The 16651-nt window shown below is 48.4% G+C and overlaps 1 protein-coding gene across 4 annotated transcripts in view; it reads left to right on the top strand.

Annotated features, from left to right (window-relative positions):
• The window catches only part of SH3PXD2B (SH3 and PX domains 2B), a 123818-nt gene that overhangs the window by 98726 nt on the left and 8441 nt on the right, over positions 1 to 16651 (top strand). The window contains exons 7-12 of one of the 4 annotated variants that reach the window (XM_090064557.1): positions 7975 to 8106; positions 9760 to 9864; positions 10623 to 10706; positions 12703 to 12820; positions 15196 to 15422; positions 15881 to 15930. In XM_090064557.1, coding sequence (XP_089920683.1) covers positions 7975 to 8106; positions 9760 to 9864; positions 10623 to 10706; positions 12703 to 12820; positions 15196 to 15422; positions 15881 to 15930 — 716 coding nt within the window. Of the gene's footprint in view, positions 1 to 5079; positions 5158 to 7974; positions 8107 to 9759; positions 9865 to 10622; positions 10707 to 12702; positions 12821 to 15195; positions 15423 to 15880; positions 15931 to 16651 lie in introns of all 4 variants that reach the window. The other 3 variants (XM_090064556.1, XM_090064555.1, XM_090064553.1) reach the window with 3 other exon arrangements.

The following is a 16651-nucleotide window of genomic DNA, read 5'->3' as shown; positions in this document are numbered from 1 at the left end:
CTGCAGTGCAATGGAAAGGTCTCCACCATCAACCACACCAGGTAATTTAAGGCCAAGAAGAGAAGTCCTCTTCAGGGCAGGGCCCCTCCCCTGGCAGCCTGCAGAGACAAATGGCCTCCTAGTCTCAAGCCCTGGGTTTTTATACTTCCTAAATCCTGCCCCTGCAGGTCATGTGGCTCTCTGTACCACCTGCAGGGCTGCTTCATCAGGACCTGCCAACTATTTGTCCTGGGAGCTGACAAGTACAGCTGAGTAGGCTTTGCTGTACTGCCTTACTGCAGCAGTCCCACACTTGTCGTAGCCTACTGTGGTATCTAATTGCCTGCCTTTCTGCAGCCAGCTCCCTCTGTGCAGTGTTTCCTTGACTGTCGACAAAAGTTCTTCTCTTCCTTAAGGGCCAGTTCTCTGCCTGGATAACAGGGCTTCCTTGGTATCTACTCCTGCACAGCTACCCTCTGTTCAGCTGCCTGGACTTATCTGCTACAGGTTTTTCCCTTAAAGTAACAGGAGCATTAGACTCCCTATTGCAAGTAGCATCTAGATATCCCAACCAAGATTAGGGCCCCACTATACTAGTGCTAGAAGATGCTGCCTGCCTTGAACTGGTTCCGATTTCAATTTGCATGATGGAGGGCAACAGAAACAAAACAGGAACCAAACCCTAGAATTTCCATGGCGGAGTCGTTTTGGCCAGGTACGGACATTACACTTTTACTGGTATAAGCAATTGAAACTGCTCTATACCCATAATGCAACAGAGGTGTGCCACCCATAGACTGGTTTTAAAATGGCGGAACCTGGTCTAAGATTTGTCCCCTCAACCAAATGGCAAATGTGTGTTTTGTTTGCTACCAATCTAAACTATGCCACTTACAGAAAACTGCATAAGTAAGATCAACTCTGCCTCGGGCTTTTTTAATGTCTGTACTTAGCCTTTAAGACTGTTGCTTGAAAAGCAACTCCATATGGTTGGCTGAGCTGAAAAGGAGGGATGGGGAAAGCTCTGGACAAATAGAAGACAGCAGAGAGTGGGGTTTTCCGCATAATGTCTTGGTGCATGTTCTCTTTATGAGAGCAGAAAGAAACTTACCATTTCAATATCCTTGGCATACATAGACTCCTAGGTATTCAAGGCTGGAAGAGATCCATGGACCATCTAGTGTGCATAACCCAAACCAGAGGACCTACAGAGCAAAAACAACTTTTGTCACTTGTGTGGGGCATTAGAGGGGAGAAAGGAGACAATAAAAAGGCAAATTGGGTGACAAATTGACTTAGGAGTCGCACCCAGAGAGTGGTGGTGGATGGGTCAGCATTGACCTGGAAGGATGTGGGCAATGGTATCCCACAAGGCTCGATCCCTGGACTGGTGCTGTTCAGTGTCTTCATTACTAATTTGGATGAGGGTGTGGAAAGCACTCTGTCCAAATTCACAGATGATACCAAATTATGGGGTAAAGTTAACACAGCAGAGGGTAGGGAACAAATCCAGGCAGATCTGAACAGGTTGGAAAAATGGAAGAAACAGAGTAGGATGCAGTTCAATAAGCACAAATGCGAGATGCTGCACCTAGAAAGAAGGAATCACCAGCACGCTTACAGGCTGGGGGAAGACCTTCTCAGCAGCACAGGGATCTTAGCACCAAGATGAACATGAGTCATCCATGTTATGAAGTGATCAGCAGGGATCCTAGTTTTCTCTGATTAAAAATTGCAAGTTCTCTGGTTAAAAACCCAAAATCCATGATAGAAATTAAAGGCCCCCCACAGCCCCTCCCAGTGCTGCTGGTGCTCCGCACTCCCTCTCACAGTCTCAACAGCCCTCCTGATGCCCCTCGCAACAGCCCTCCAGACCAGACCCACAGACACTGACACCCACCCCAGCAGGTAAAGTGTGTGTGGGGGAAGGGGTGGGGAAGGGTGGGGGAAAGGGAAGGTGCTGGGGGGGTAGATCAAGAAGGGGGGAGTGTGCCTCTGTGCCCGCTCCCAGGAGCAGGGCCAAGGGGTGAGGGCAGGGGTGCCACTCTGTAGGCCACACGCATGCTGGCCGGCCTGACAGGAGGTTCACACACCAAGGCCACCACCACAACTGTGCCACTGTGCCCTGCGCTACCATCCCACAGCCACCTGAATGGCTTTGTGAGCAAGTGGAGCAGGGCATGGCAGCAGCAGTGCAGTGGCAACCACCGTGTGCAGGCCACATATGTGCCGCCCAGCCTGGGGGGTGAAACGGGGCTTGCATGCAGCGGCATGCCCTGCAGTCAGCTGCACGGCTCCGCAGCAGTGTGGGGTGGTGGCAGCTGCATGCAGGGTGGGGGGGCTTTGTGGGCAAGTACTGCCACCATGGAGCCATGCCCTTTGCCCCTGGATCCTAGAGGTAAGTGGGGCTTGAGGGCTGTGGGGCAGGGCTGAGGAAGATGGTTGGGGGCTGAGGGAGTGGGGAGTGCTGCTGGCCCCAGGTGGCACATCGCAGCTGGGAGCAGGGCCAGGCAGTGAGGGCAGGGGTGCCCCTCTTCAGGGGGCTTTGAGGGCAAATGATACGGGGGGCAGTGTGGTGGGGGCCACACACATGCCGCCCGGCCGCCTGCCCGGGGAAGGCGGAGAGGCAGACTGGCATGCGCCCCCCCCCGCCCCAGCACATCCCTCACTGCGGCTGTGGAGCAGGCCACGGAGCTGTGCTCCGGCCGCATGCCAGCCTCCCTCCCCCGCCCCAGGCAGGCAGCCAGGCAGCATGTGTGCGGCTCACATACGGCAGGCACCACCACACCGTGCCCCTGCAGAGGGGCACCCCTGGCCCTGCTCCCAGCTGTGGTGTTGCCACCTGGTGCCGGCAGCATGTCCCACTTCCTCAGCCCCCAAGCATCTTCCCCAGCCCTGCCTCAAGCCCCACTTACCTCCATGCTCCAGGGGCGAAGGGCGAATGTGAGCCTGAGCCTGTCCTTGGCTGCCTCAGAGGCTCAGGCCCTGCCGTCCCCTCCTCCCCCCTCTTTCTTCCCCCCTGTTCCTCCCCCTTTGGCCAGGGCTGGGGTTTTCCTGCCCTTGTTGCAAATTGACTCTTGCAGGCTCGAGCTGTGCCAGCCTGCAAGAGCTCTTTGCAAAAGCAGAGAATCCGCGGATTTCTCTGCTAAAAAGAGAAATCCTCATTTTCTTTGATAAAAACTGGGAATCCATGGTTTTCTCCATTTTTCCATGGGAAACAGAAAACCCGGATCCCTGGTGATCAGTAAAGCTAACTGCACTTTATCATGCATTAGCAGGTGCATGACAAACGGGTCCAACGAGGTGATACTTCCCCCCATGTGATATTGGACAGGCCGCAGATGAAGTACTGCGTCTGGTTTTGGGTGCCGCACTTCAAGTGGGATGTGGACAACCTCGAGAGGGTTCAGAGGAGGGCCACTTGCATGGTTAGGGGCCTGCTGGCAAAACCCTATGAGGAGAGATTTAGGGCCCTCCACAAGAGGAGGCTGAGAGGTGATCTTGTGGCTGCCTACAAATTCATCAGGGGAGGACAGCAAGGAATAGGAGATGCTCTGTTTACCAGGGCACCCGTTGGAGTAACTAGAAACAACGGCCACAAAATGATGCTGAACAGATTCAGGTTAGACATCAGGAAGAACTTCTTTACAGTAAGGGTTGCCAAAATCTGGAATGGCCTTCCAAAGGAGGTGGTGCTCTCCTCTACCCTGGGGGTCTTTAAGAGGATGCTAGACGTACACCTGGCTGGGGTTGTCTGACCCCAGTGCTCTTTCCTGCCCAGGGCCGGGGGTCAGACTCAATGATCTGCTAAGGTCCCTTCCAACCCAGACATGTATGAATCTATGAAAACAGCATTTTCTCTCTCTCATTTCACATTTGCCTCCCCAGGGGAAACAAAAAAATGTCAGGTCTCCATGAGAGATACTGTTCTTGGTTGACACTTCAGCCCCTTGAGTAGACTAGGTAATACCTGTAGCAGGCCTCTTATTGTGAAGTTTCCATGGCATGTCAGAGTAGTTTGGGTAAGTGCTTAAGCTTTTCGGTGAACTTTTGAGGTTGGCCTGTTATTCTTACCAAAAATAATGCCATGGCCTGTTCCGAAAGTGGACTTACTCCATTGGGTTGGTGCCTTGGCCGCATGTACATTCAGGGACCATGAAGTAGGTGAAGGCAATGTCCTACAAACAGGAGTTTCTGCTTGGCACAGTTGAGAGAAATTACATTATGACTCATTCTTTTGGCTTATCTTTAGGCATCTGGGCTATGAGCCTGATCCAGAGATTTTGCTGCCCTTTGGATCAGGTCTGGCTGACCCAGGAAGAGCCACCTGTCTGAGCTGCATGTCTGTGGCAGTAAATCTGCCGGATGCTGTTCCCGGAGCATCCTGGAAATCTCAGTGTTCTGTGATACAGTTCTCCTGTGAGCCGAATACCTTACCTGATGTGTCCTATGCATCTCAACATATTTCTCCCTTACTTTAAATGATACCACCACAGCACCATTATTTTGAGCCATGAATAGGATGCTTTATTGTTAACTCAACCTTATAGTTTTGTGGTTAGGATAATTACATCAAGAGAAGGAGCTCCTAGAATTAACTCCCACGTCTTCCTCCTGGCACTGTTTACTGCTTTCTATTGCTGATTTAATAGGTATGTTGGAGGATTTAGAATTGCCTCATAATACTTCAAATAGTCCCATTGTAACAGGTGTAATTATATCTGGAGAAGCTGGAAAGAGAGCTCTTCTCCCTTCCTGTAGCCATTGCATACGTCCTCGCTGGCTAAATAAATCCTCTGTTCATTCTAGGCTAGAACCTTACAAAGGAGCAGTTGGGGCAGGGGAGGTGATGGGTCCAGAGCTCAACATGGTCTGTTCATTTTGGGGGTGGGGGGAGAATTATTTTTAACTTTCTGTAGTGACTACCTCCTTTTTTTGATTCAGTGGAAGCTCTAATTAGTGGTAACTGAACTTCTGCTCTGCCCTGGTCATATGGAGCACTGTGGAGAGCTGTTTTTAGTATGACATGTGGAAAATTGCCTTTTGTTCCTTCAAATAAGGCTACCCTAAAATGCATTTTTATTTAAACTTATACTACAGCAGTTGCTTCGGACACCGAGGCCCTGGCACAGAAGAATTTCTTGCCTGGAGACCAGAGCATCCCAGATATTTGGGAGGGTAAAGATCTGTTAAATCTAGTTCACCTCCATCCCTCCCCCTTCCTTTGGCCACCAGGGTTGTTTCCTACATGTGTTCTCCCTGTAGGGTACCCTCCAGGCCTCTCAAGTAATGGGGCTGTTCTCATTTCCCTGGAGAGATTATTCTTCTACCTGATGTCACAGGTATGAACCTTTCTCTGTCATCCAGCCTGAATTTTTCCTTGTTGCACTTTAGCCCTGTTCTCCTAATTAGGATTTACACTTCCTACATGATTCCTTTTCCCTAGTAGGTGTTTGCAGCCTTCTGAGATTTAGAAATGAACATCTTATCCAGGTCAGAAACACTTTATTGAAGTAGCAAGAGGGCTGGGGCAGATGGGTTCATGCCTCTAGAAGGCTTTTTGACCTGAGGCTTGAGAACAAGTACTGGTACATATACAAAGCCCCAGCAGGCTCATCCTAAATGTCGGGCAAGTTCTGTGCAGCACTCCAGCTGCAGTAATTAACACTTTTCCATTTCCAGAGCATGTGATAAACATTATTTAATCCTCACCACACCCCAGAGAGCTGGGAGGGATCATTGTCCTTATTTTACAGAATGGCGAAGCTGAGCCAGGGAGAGGTGAAATGATGTGCCTGAGGCTGCAAAGGGTCTGGTACTTCAGCCAAGAATGTGAGAGTTTCCAGCTCCTGTTTTTTTCAGCCCCCTTAACCCCAGTGTTTCGCTCCTTATAATAAACAACATGCAGGCAAACAGCTGAGCTGCTGGGGGGGTAGATTTGCTGGAATGTTATTAATGCACAAGATAAACATATGGTTTGGAAACAGCGCTTTAAGTAACTGGTTTGCATTAAACCTTGGTCCCTCGGAAGGAGAACTGCACTGGTAACAAATACTAGGTGAAGGGAGTGGATCCAGAGCACTTCAATAAATGAAAAACCGCTAAAAATCGATCAAACCTGCTGTCCCTTACAATTCCAGTTACAATCCCCTCGCCTCCCCTTTCCTAGATGGGTTCCAGGCACATCTTCCGCTCAGCTTGGTTTGCATTGCCGCCTAGAGGCCAAGACTAATCTGAGCAGGAGCAAAACTTTTTTTTGCGCTGGCTTTGTGGGACAGCAGGGGGAAGCAGGATGTTTTGGTTTGAATTCTTCTTGGGTGTCTCAGGATCTCGTTCTGTGGCTGCTAGACCCTCTCTTGCTTTAGTCAGCATTTTGCTTTCTCCTTATTGTGTCCATATTTGTCCTGTTTGCAGCAGGGCAGGAAGTTGTTTTGGAGCATGAGGGAGCAGGCATGTGCTAAACTGCAAGGCCAGCTGATTTCTCAGGGTATTTTTGATCCCTGGATTTCTCAAGCTGCATCCTGTGGAAATGCCAGCTCAGAGCCTTGCAGCCCTCAGGAGGTGTATCTCCATGTGGTCACAGCCAAGGGCCAGGAAAGATGACAACAGAGACCCAATATCTGCTGCAGGCAGTAGGTTATGTTGTCTAATGATGTGCAGGGTGTGTGTAGTCAGGCAGGCCTTGTTCTCTCTAGACAAATTACTTGACTGAGTTTTCTCCGTCTGCTGCGGAGAGGTGAAGTGTGCTGAGGCTCAGATCACTGTGAGCACCACAGCACTTTACAGGCACAGGGGACGATGAGGTCCCTGTCCTTAGGTGCTCATGGCATCTAGAAAGCCTTCCAGGAGTGGATCTGATGCCTGGCATGGAGGGCTGACTGGGTATGGTTGTAAAGGAGAGACTCTTAAAAGCATGGCAGGACCAGGGGGAAGCAGCTGCCAAGGACCTGCATGGGATAAGCAAGGCAAGGCAAGAGAAGGGAGCATTTTCCCTTTGTTTGCCTTTGTCAGGGAACTGCTTTCCTTGCACTGTCCATGTATATGTGTGTGCGTATGTGTATATGGACTGTCAGGGAGTTGAAAGACTATATTATTCAATCACTGTAGATGGTATATGGTCTATACCATCCATCCACACACACGGACACAAAATATTTTTGTCAGATCTACTGTAGGCAGAGGTAGCTGTGAGGAGACCTAAGCAGACAGTGATCTTGAAGAGGGATTTGAGGGTCTCTTCAAGACAGTGATCTTGAAGAGGGAGTGTCACGGGTAAGAGACAGACCCTGCGATACAGTCAATCACCCATGCCACAGTGGGAGGTCCCATTTTTGTCCAGTGGGTGCTCATCAAGCTGTAGTGATTGGGCCCCTGGGCCAAGAATTTCAAAAATGGCCTATGGGTTTGGAAGCCCATTTTGAGAGAGGTCTTACTTGCTGAGGGCACTTTTGAAAGTTGGGCTGTTTAGGGATACATCCAAGCTTTCAGGTGTTCAGAACCAGGCAGGCTGTTGTATCAGAACAGCCTCGGTTGGGGAATTTGGGCATTTCTGTCTGGAACTAGAAAAATGGCAGCAGTGAGAAGATAACCAGATGTTACATATCCTTGTCATCTTAAGCTTTACTGTGCTTCAGAGTAGTTTGAACTAAGGTTCGCCTGCTTCTCAGTTCACAGGAGCCCGTGTTCCAGTCCATCCCTCTGTGATGATGCTAATAGTTTGCTTCAGTAGTGGTGGCAATGCTTATGTAGCTCCAGGGCACAGATGGGTAGCAAGTGAAGAGGCCTCACCTGGCTGCACTGATCTCACCTGGCTGCTCATTTTCTCCTCCTCTTCACTCTGACCATGTTTCTGACTCACCTCTTTCACAACGGGCTCCAAAGGGCACCTGGCTCATGTAGCTTTCTGCAGGCTGGCAGTAGCCAGAGAGCAGCAGCTCAGTGGTATGGCCTGGTGGTGATGGGGTGCATGGATTGTGTCTTGTTCCCCATGTTCAGGTGGTGACTTTGCATCTGTAGATCTGGTCCTGGAGCAATATGTGGTGGTTGCAGATTACCAGAAACAGGAGAGCTCTGAGATCAGCCTGTGCGTGGGCCAGATGGTGGATATCATTGAGAAAAATGAATCAGGTGAGGAGAACCTAGCTGTCTGTGGACCCAAACACATGATCTGACAGAGCTTTTGTATTCCCCCCATCTCTAGTGAGCAAAATGCCTGACAATCTCCTACTGTCATCATGGAATTAAAAGAACTCAAGTGAACAGCCTTGAGGTACCCTGGGCTATGTCCTCATCCTGAAGGCAGTCGGCTGGCCTGTGTGAAAACAGCTGGGGGTTTCAGGCATTCTTATGGGCAGGACCAAAATTTTGGCTGCTAAGTAAAGAGTTTGATTTTCAAAAGTGCTGGGCACTGGGGAGGCTCAGCTGGAGTTGTGCTTGCTCAGCATTTCTGAGAATCACCCCACTTTCTAAGAAACCTGAAGGTGGATTTAAGAACCTAACTCTTTAGGGTTCTGCTTTTTAAAATCTTGGTTCATGCGGCTCATGACAAGAGCCAGCCCACATTTGGTACCATGTTCATGGCCTCAGCTGGGTATAAAAAAGAGTGAACCCCAAGAGAGTAACGAAAGATAGGGGAGCCCTGCTGAAATGAATAGAACCACTTGCTTGCACAAAGATGCAGGTGAGTACTCTGAAGGAGTCGTGTCAAGTAATTTAAACCCAGCAACTGGGATTTGTTTAAAAGATTCTTTATTTATTGTGTGCCTGCTTTCCTAACAAAGGCTCAGAGCAGCTTACAGTAGCAATTGTATTTAAAACAATCTGATAATAATAGCCTTTGCCTTAGGTTTTAATATTAAGATAACTCAAACCCAAGAAGATTAATTTTGCTAGTGTCTACTTGTGGACAACTAAAATGTATAACTGACCTTGTACCCAATGACTGGGAATAGCAGTGTCAACCAAAAAATCAGTAGGAAACAATTTATTACATTTCAGTCCTACTTTTCTGTTAAGAAAATTGTACCTACACTACAGCTCAGTGTCTTTTTTATTCAAGTTAATTGGTCTTATTAAGTGATTCACCAGTTAAGCTTTATGATACTAAAGTTTAGTCTCTAGCTGATTCTCTCAACAAAGAGCTCATGGTTGGTTCATTGTGATTGGTCATACGAGGTCACACAGCATCATTTATGATCTCTAATTGACTTGTTAGGTTTCCAGTAGAAAAAAAATCCTGTTTCAGCTCTGAATTTACTTTCCAAAAATTGTCTTTAAAATTCAATGTTTCCACAAATGTGCAGAGGGCAAAAACACAGCTAGAGCCAGTGCAGCACTTATTGATTTGCAGAGAGTTCATTCATATCTACTAATTAGACAGGCCTTGCTGACCAAACTGAGGGAAGTGCAGAGAACAGCAGATAATATAAAAAAGAAAAGTAAATGAGATGTTAAAGTTCATTCACTTCCTAGAATCTTTGCTGCTTTTAGTGACACCAGCGAGAGAACTGGTCTTTTAAGACCCTGACTGGTTTCCCTTTTAAACCGTAAATGCCATTGAAACAGTTGCTGTTTCCTACGTTCCCCTTTTGGGCAGCTATTTGTTGGCTTGCTGTGAAGTCAGTTTGGCATTGACTCACTTTTCTGCATCCCAGACTTCTGTGTACGGAGCAAGGCAGGGATGTGGTAAGCCTGACTGGGGAGAATAGAGCTCTCAGCTGGCAACTGAGTGTGTTTTCCAAATGGATGTCCCCAGATAAAGTGTCTGTTGCTTGTTTTCAGGCTGGTGGTTTGTGAGCACATCTGATGAGCAAGGTTGGGTCCCAGCTACGTGCCTGGAAGCTCAGGATGGAGTCCAGGATGAATTCTCTATGCAGCCTGAAGAAGGTAAGAGATCGGTTTGAAAAAAGCTAATGTAGCCAGTCTACCCTCCACATGGAGCACCTTGGATCACTTACCTTTCACACTTTGCAGGATGGAGTCCAAGGAGGGACACAAGTGATCTTGGATCAAGTCATTTACCAAGGCCTTAAGCTCCCTGGCCTCCCAGCATTGGTTGGCATGTGCACTGCAGCTAGTTGCTCTAATGCTTTAGCCACCATTAGAGCAGTCAAATACCGGGATTGATTGGGTGGTCTTGTTCCTCTTCCCCCAAAGGGGTTGAGGGGCCACCTCCACAAAACACCCAGTCATTCAGCTTAGAGGAACCCTGTTCTGTAGTGCTGGTAGGAACACCAAGACATTTGCCCTTGCCCCACTTCATTTCACATGAAGTTATAGCCATCCCATTAGCATCCTGTGAGGCAGGCAGGAGCAAGGAGCATGGAGCCACATGGTCAGGTTAACACGGGCACAGACTTTATTTATGATAGTACCCTCCATGTTTTGTTGAATCCTCCATACCACACAGCCTACACTCATGTAGGAACAGGGTGACCAAGAACACTATGCCTAAATAAGCATCCTAATTAGCTCTGCCCTGCAGCCTAAGGAAGGGAAGGCTTGGTGGGGAGGATCTGAATTCCAGGTGAGTATAAACTGTCAAATCCCTGCCTTCTTACAGAATCTCCTGTGGTCAGGTCTTATTGTTGCCTCCTTATATCCCCTTTTGTGCCTCTCCTGCTTCCCCAACACGCTTCTCCCAGTCCCATGGAGATACTGGTCTCTGCCAAGGCATGTTGGCCGCCGTCGGACTCTTGGGGATTTGTACACCAGTGGATGGGGTCAAGGTCAATGCTGCAGAGACTTCTGCTGCCTTTGTTCTGTGCTTGGAGCCTCTCTGTGTGCATGTGCTGCAGCCTGTGTTATTTGCATGCCTTGCATGTGGTGAACTCTGTGCTAGCCTTGTGCACTCCAAGGTGTGTGTGTGTGTACATGTGAATGCATGTATTGCTGCCCTGACTGGCTGCAATGGCAGTGCTCATCTCTGTGACCCTTCCCTCTGCTAGCTACTCCATTTAGCTCTGAGTCTGGAAACTGAGGCTTCTACTCCTTGGACTCTTGCAGATATAACTACTCACAACTGTAGCATTTGATTGGGTTGGAACTTGTGCACTCGGCTGCAAAACTTGTTCTTGGCACTTCAGCTGGGGTTGAGAAGTGAAAATCAGCTTGGAGCTACTGGGTGTGACAGTACATGTCTTGGTCTCAACTCGTGGCATGGAGTGCTTGGAGAGTCGCATGGAAGAGAAACTTCCAACTCTCCAGTGGGCAGTTCTTCTCCAGGAATACAGAGTAGAGAAACTCCGGGGCAGGACGATATAGTGCTTAATATCTCTGAATGTGGCCAAGACTGATTTTTCTCTGCATCTTCCTCCAGCAGTGACTGAGCACAAGCTGTGAGCCATTGACATAAGTTTGCTTTTCTAAAGAAGAGGGCCAGGGTAGGGGAGAGGAATGAACAGAGAGGATCTGACAGTTCTGTTTGCAGAGTGGCTCTGGCTAGAAAATTGCTTCTTTCCTTTTGAGAGGGGCTTCCATTTCCGTGTCCCCTCATTCCTTCCAGTGAATAGGATGCCAGCATGGGAAATCTGTTCCTGCCTCTGCCACAGCCTCATTCTAAGACCTTGGACAAATGGGCCCTTGCTCAGCTATTTCCTTGTATTGAATGGGGTGATTAGTGCAAACCTGCCTTTGTAAGGTGATTTGAATCCATGCATGACAATGTGTTTTTCTTATGTTTATAAATTATCGTGATGGTTTTCCCCAGTACCTGAACCATGGGAGTTCTAGTCACCCATGTTACAAGGGGATAAATACAAACTGGAACAGGTGCAGAGGAGGACTGCTGAGTTGATCAAGGGAATGCAGAGCTTGTCTTACAAGAGGAGACTTGGGAGAGGTTGGCTTGATTAGCTGAGTACAATGAAGGCTGAGAAGGGGTAGAAACACCAGTCCAGGATGAACACCACAAAAGGAAGAAAATAATTTAAGATAAGGGACATGGTTGACACAGGAACAAATGGGATTCAGTTGAATAAGGATAGGCTGGAAATTAGAATAAGGTTTCTAGCCATTGGAGCAGTAAGATTCTGGATCAGCCCTCCCATGGGAGTAGTGGGGATAAAAAGGCTAATACATTTTGACACGAAGCTTGATCAGTTGTTGTAAATGGGTATGCAGGACATGATTTGCTGTGATAGCAAATCAGGGGATTGGACCTGTTGACCTAGGAATCCCCTACTAGTCCTGCAAAGTATGGTTAGACCTACACCATGGTACAGCATGACTGGGTTAACATAAGAGATAGGAGGATTGAATGACACCCACAAGAACAATCTTCTGGCATTAGATGTGCTGGAAGAGAATTGGGTTTCTGAAAGGGGTTGTGTCCATTCCAGCTTGTCTAGAAGTGGCTGTAATAGAAGGGTTTGGGGGGGGGGAGGGGGGGCATATTCTTGGGGCTTTGGAAATGACAGAGGACAGAGTTATGAGGGACAGGAAGGGAACCATTTAAAGGGCTACTTCAACTTTGCCTGGCCTAGCTTGATCATGCAGACTGTATGGCCCTGCATGTTGCGTTGGTGAACTAGTGTACAGTAGCTGAGAACAAATCTAGTGGCATTTTGAAATGCATTTTACAGGCCATTCTGTGTGTGTGCGTGTGTGAGTACACATATATAAAACAGGAGCCGCACTTTCCATAGCATGGGTATGTAGTTGCTGTTTTAATGTGTTGTTTTTTCCAAGATGGTCCCTTTTTAAACTGTGCTTTCTGTTCAACAGAAGAGAAATACACAGTCATTTACCCATACACTGCTAGAGACCAGGATGAAATGAACCTAGACAGAGGGGCCGTGGTGGAGGTGATCCAGAAAAACCTGGAGGGTTGGTGGAAAATAAGGTACTTTTTGCTTTTCTGCTGCTCCCCTGTACTGTTGGCAGTGTTTGTGCAAAGTAGAGACCAGAATTGGAACCATATTGAGCACAATCATTTTTGAGAGGGCTTTCCTTAATCTTGTACAGCAGCATTCTCAAGTTTGGCTAGGTGTGTTATGCTCAACCTACATAGTACACTTAAAGTGTGATTAATCAGTTAATCACAATTCAAGTGGTCACACAGCCACTTCTTCAATCAGTTCATGGTGTGATTAAAAGAGGAATAAGCTAGAAAGTTATTCCACAAAATATGTGTAATTACTTTGTAGCTGCTTCCTATCTTGCCATTAATTGAAGATGTAGTCAGGGGCCCTTATGGCTGGGAACCTTCTCAGCAGATCACAGCTCCCAGCTGTGGCAGGGCATTCATGCACACCTCTGAGCCTGGAAGTTCCCAGCTGAGCCTAGTTACCGGCCCCTGAGGCTGGGAGAGTCATCAGCTGACAAGACTCCCAGCCACAGGGGCAACCCACACAGATTGCAGCTGATGATCCCTGTGGCTGGAAGCCCAGATCAGGTAATGGGGGCTCCCAGCTGTGGAAGCACATGGTGTGCCCCTGTGACTGGGAGCCCCATCAGCTGGGAGGGCTTCTAGCTGCAGGAGCTTGTACCGACAATAAGACACAGTGGGATCTATTGCACAGTCCACAAAATCATGCTTCCTGTCATGCATGTGTGGCATGGCAGAAGATGCAATTGTGTGGATTGCACTTTAGATTCTGTTGTGCCTTTATCTGCATGTGTAGAGGGGCCCTTAGGGATAGATACAGGTGGATTGTTTTGTGACAAATAATTTATCTGCCAAAAATGGGATTTCAAGGTGAGTGAAACTATTTACAAATTTAGGTCAATTTTGGCAAACGCATCCTGCTTGGAAGAAAAAAAAAACGGTAAAAAAATCAGGAATGTCAAAATGTTTTATTTATATGTTTTCAAGTGAGACTAAGTTTAGCTAATATTTTTAAATAAAATTCCCCAAAATATCATTTCAGGGAAAAGTGAACATTTTATCTGAGGCAAGAAATGAGTTTCCTTGGTGCATTTGCATTTCTAGTGGGAAAACCAAAACCATTTTTTTTTCCTCATTGGCCTGAAACTCAATTGTTTTGTTGTGGTTTTTCATTTGATTCAGCCACTGTGAACCAAATCACAGTCTCCCTTCCAAAAGGTCAGTTGAAGTCCAAGGTGCATAGTTAAAACACAGCCTCATCAGGGGTGAGCCATGTTTTCCTCGTGTCTAATGTTACTCCCTTCTCCATTGTGTTGAAAAATAACTGCATGCTGGTGACAGTCCATCATGTGAACATTACCTAGGCAGGCTGGGTTATCAGACTGTGTTACAAAGCTTCTGTTGGGATGTGTTGCCATCTGGCCAGACCTGCAATGTTTCATGCACTCCGCAAGCCAGAAAACTCCAAGTATCTTGGGCTGAGGCTTGTTTAGTCTTGGACAGTGCATTAGCGAAGGGCGTGAACAGAGCAGGATGGGTGTCACGCCTTGATTTTCTTAACCTTGCACTGAACCTGTGGTATTGGCAGCAGCCAGGCCAGAAAAAAAGGCCATTGACTTTTTAAACCGAGAGAAGCTGCCATAAAATACCTGAGCCAATTACAAGCAGAGTAGCTGGTGCCATTTGAACCCAATGACTTCACCCCCACAATGCAGAAAGTGTTTTCCGGACATTGGCATGAGACCCTTTTATCTGGCAGAGGCGCTGTGTGGATGTGGTTTTTCAATCACAGCGCGAGGTTGGGTTCTCTATTAAACTTTGTGTGAATTTTTAGAGCAGGAAAGAAGCCAGCCTGACAGCTGAGCAGCTGAATGCCTGTTTTCCATCCAAGGAGCAGGTACAGAATGGGCAGCAGCGGCTGTTCACTTTTCCCTGCGCTGTCCTGGCAGCATGTTTCAGTTCTGGCCCCATTCCATTTCTGAGGGTGAGAGAGGAGATAAGAGCACATAGCCCACCTGGTCCAGGGCTTTTGGGTGGAGGCTTGACACCAGGGAGTGAAGTTGGTCCTAACTGGAGCTGTCTGCAATATGGGCATCATGTCCCTGGAAAACAGACTGAAAGCAAATAAGGGCATTTCACACAAGCACCCGCCCAGCCTGAGGGCAGTGGGCCTTGATCAGCAGTGGGCCTTTGGTGTTCTGGCAAGAAGGAGGAGGCTTCATGGTTCCCTCAGGCTCCCTGACTCCCCCACTACCTTATCCAAGTGCTCATTTAGTTCAATTTGGTTAGCACAGACCAGTCAGAGCTTAAGGTAGTGGGAAAAGTGCCACCATCAGAGTATTTGGCAGGCAAGACCATGACACAATGGGCTGCTGTTCTTCTTGTTACAGGTATCAGGGTCAAGAGGGCTGGGCCCCTGCATCATACCTGAAGAAGGGAAGTGGGGAGATGTTTACGCAAAAACTGGGTTCAGGCTCTTCCACACACTCCTCAGCTCTGGATCTGGATGGCATTTCCCGTCAGCAGAACTCAGCAGGCCGAGAGAAGGATGGCCCCAACAACCAGAGAGATGTGAGGTTTGATGGCCGCTTGCAACCAAATGCTGACATCCGACGCAGTAAGTAGCCAGTGGAAAAATGCCAGATATTGGGGGTTTGGGATTGCACAGATGTGGGTGGGGGCCTCTGGGTCGTACCTGCAAGTTAGTCCCTGGAACAGGGTATGAATATAGATTTGTTCAGGGGAAGGCAAGTTCATTAGCATGCAGCCCAGCCTCCTGTCCCCCAACATGAAGAGACCTTCTTGTGCTCCCCGGCTTAGCTTGCCATAAGAGAGAGGGTGAGCTGGGAAGATGTTAAGTTCCCATAGTTACCCAGCAGACCAGACACCTCTCTGGGTTATATAGCTTTAGGGGAAGTGATGAGCTGGAAGGCAGTCCAGTCCTGCTGGAAGGGAAGGATGATAAGCAGGGTCTAGATGTGGAGGTTGCTGCTGTTTCCCTCTGTTATATGCCCTGTTATATGCCTTGATAATGCAGTTTGAACCTCAATGCTCTATGCCATTCTTTCTCTACAGAGTCTCCAAAGATGAGGCAGAGACCCCCTCCTCGCCGAGATCTTACTATAGTAAGCATCCAGCTGCACCTGGGCTTCCAGCATGCCATCACTACCATCTCTACAATGGCTGCTGGAGCCACTTGTGCCTCCTTGGTTCTGGATAAAGCAAGCAAAGTGTTTGTGGCAGACTGAATGGGAAAAGGGTGCCAGAGTGGCTCTGGTGCCCTCAGGTCCTTGCCTAGGAGCTGCCCATGCGTGGCAGCTCTCTGGGGTGCAGAGGACTGAGTGCATGGCAAGGCTTCCCTGCTGCCACAACAGTCACTAGTTGCATTTGATTTCCAAGCCAATCCTAGTGGATTTTTAAGCTTAGGGTGGATCTGTCCAGTTGGTTCCCTGAGGTCTGCCTGCAGCCCACAAGGAATTAACTTGCAGCCTATAGATTCTTGTCCAGCTGTGCCCAGCCCTGTGGCTCCTGCTGTTGTGACAGCAGTGACTGGAGTCCCTGTGGCAGGACAGCACGGTAGGAGGTCCGGTGAGCTTGCTGTCCATGAGGCAATGACAGTGGGAGAACTCAGACAGGGCTTGTGCTGCTGTCTCAGCAACAGTGTGATGGGCTCCGCCTATGCAGTGGTGGCAGAAGGGGAGTGTGTCTCATGTGGTGGCAGTGGGGGGGTGGCTCATGTGGCAGTGATGGAGGGGCTTTACCTGCATAGTGACGATGGCTGTGGAGGTGAAGCTCACACTGCTTGTGTAGCAGAGAGAGAAGGCTCATACTACTAGCAGTAAGGGA

This window comes from Crocodylus siamensis, chromosome 10, assembly GCF_052110815.1.
Source record: "Crocodylus siamensis isolate JL-2025a chromosome 10, ASM5211081v1, whole genome shotgun sequence".
NCBI classification, from domain to species: Eukaryota; Metazoa; Chordata; order Crocodylia; family Crocodylidae; genus Crocodylus; species Crocodylus siamensis.
This window is presented reverse-complemented; position numbering and strand designations above follow the sequence as displayed.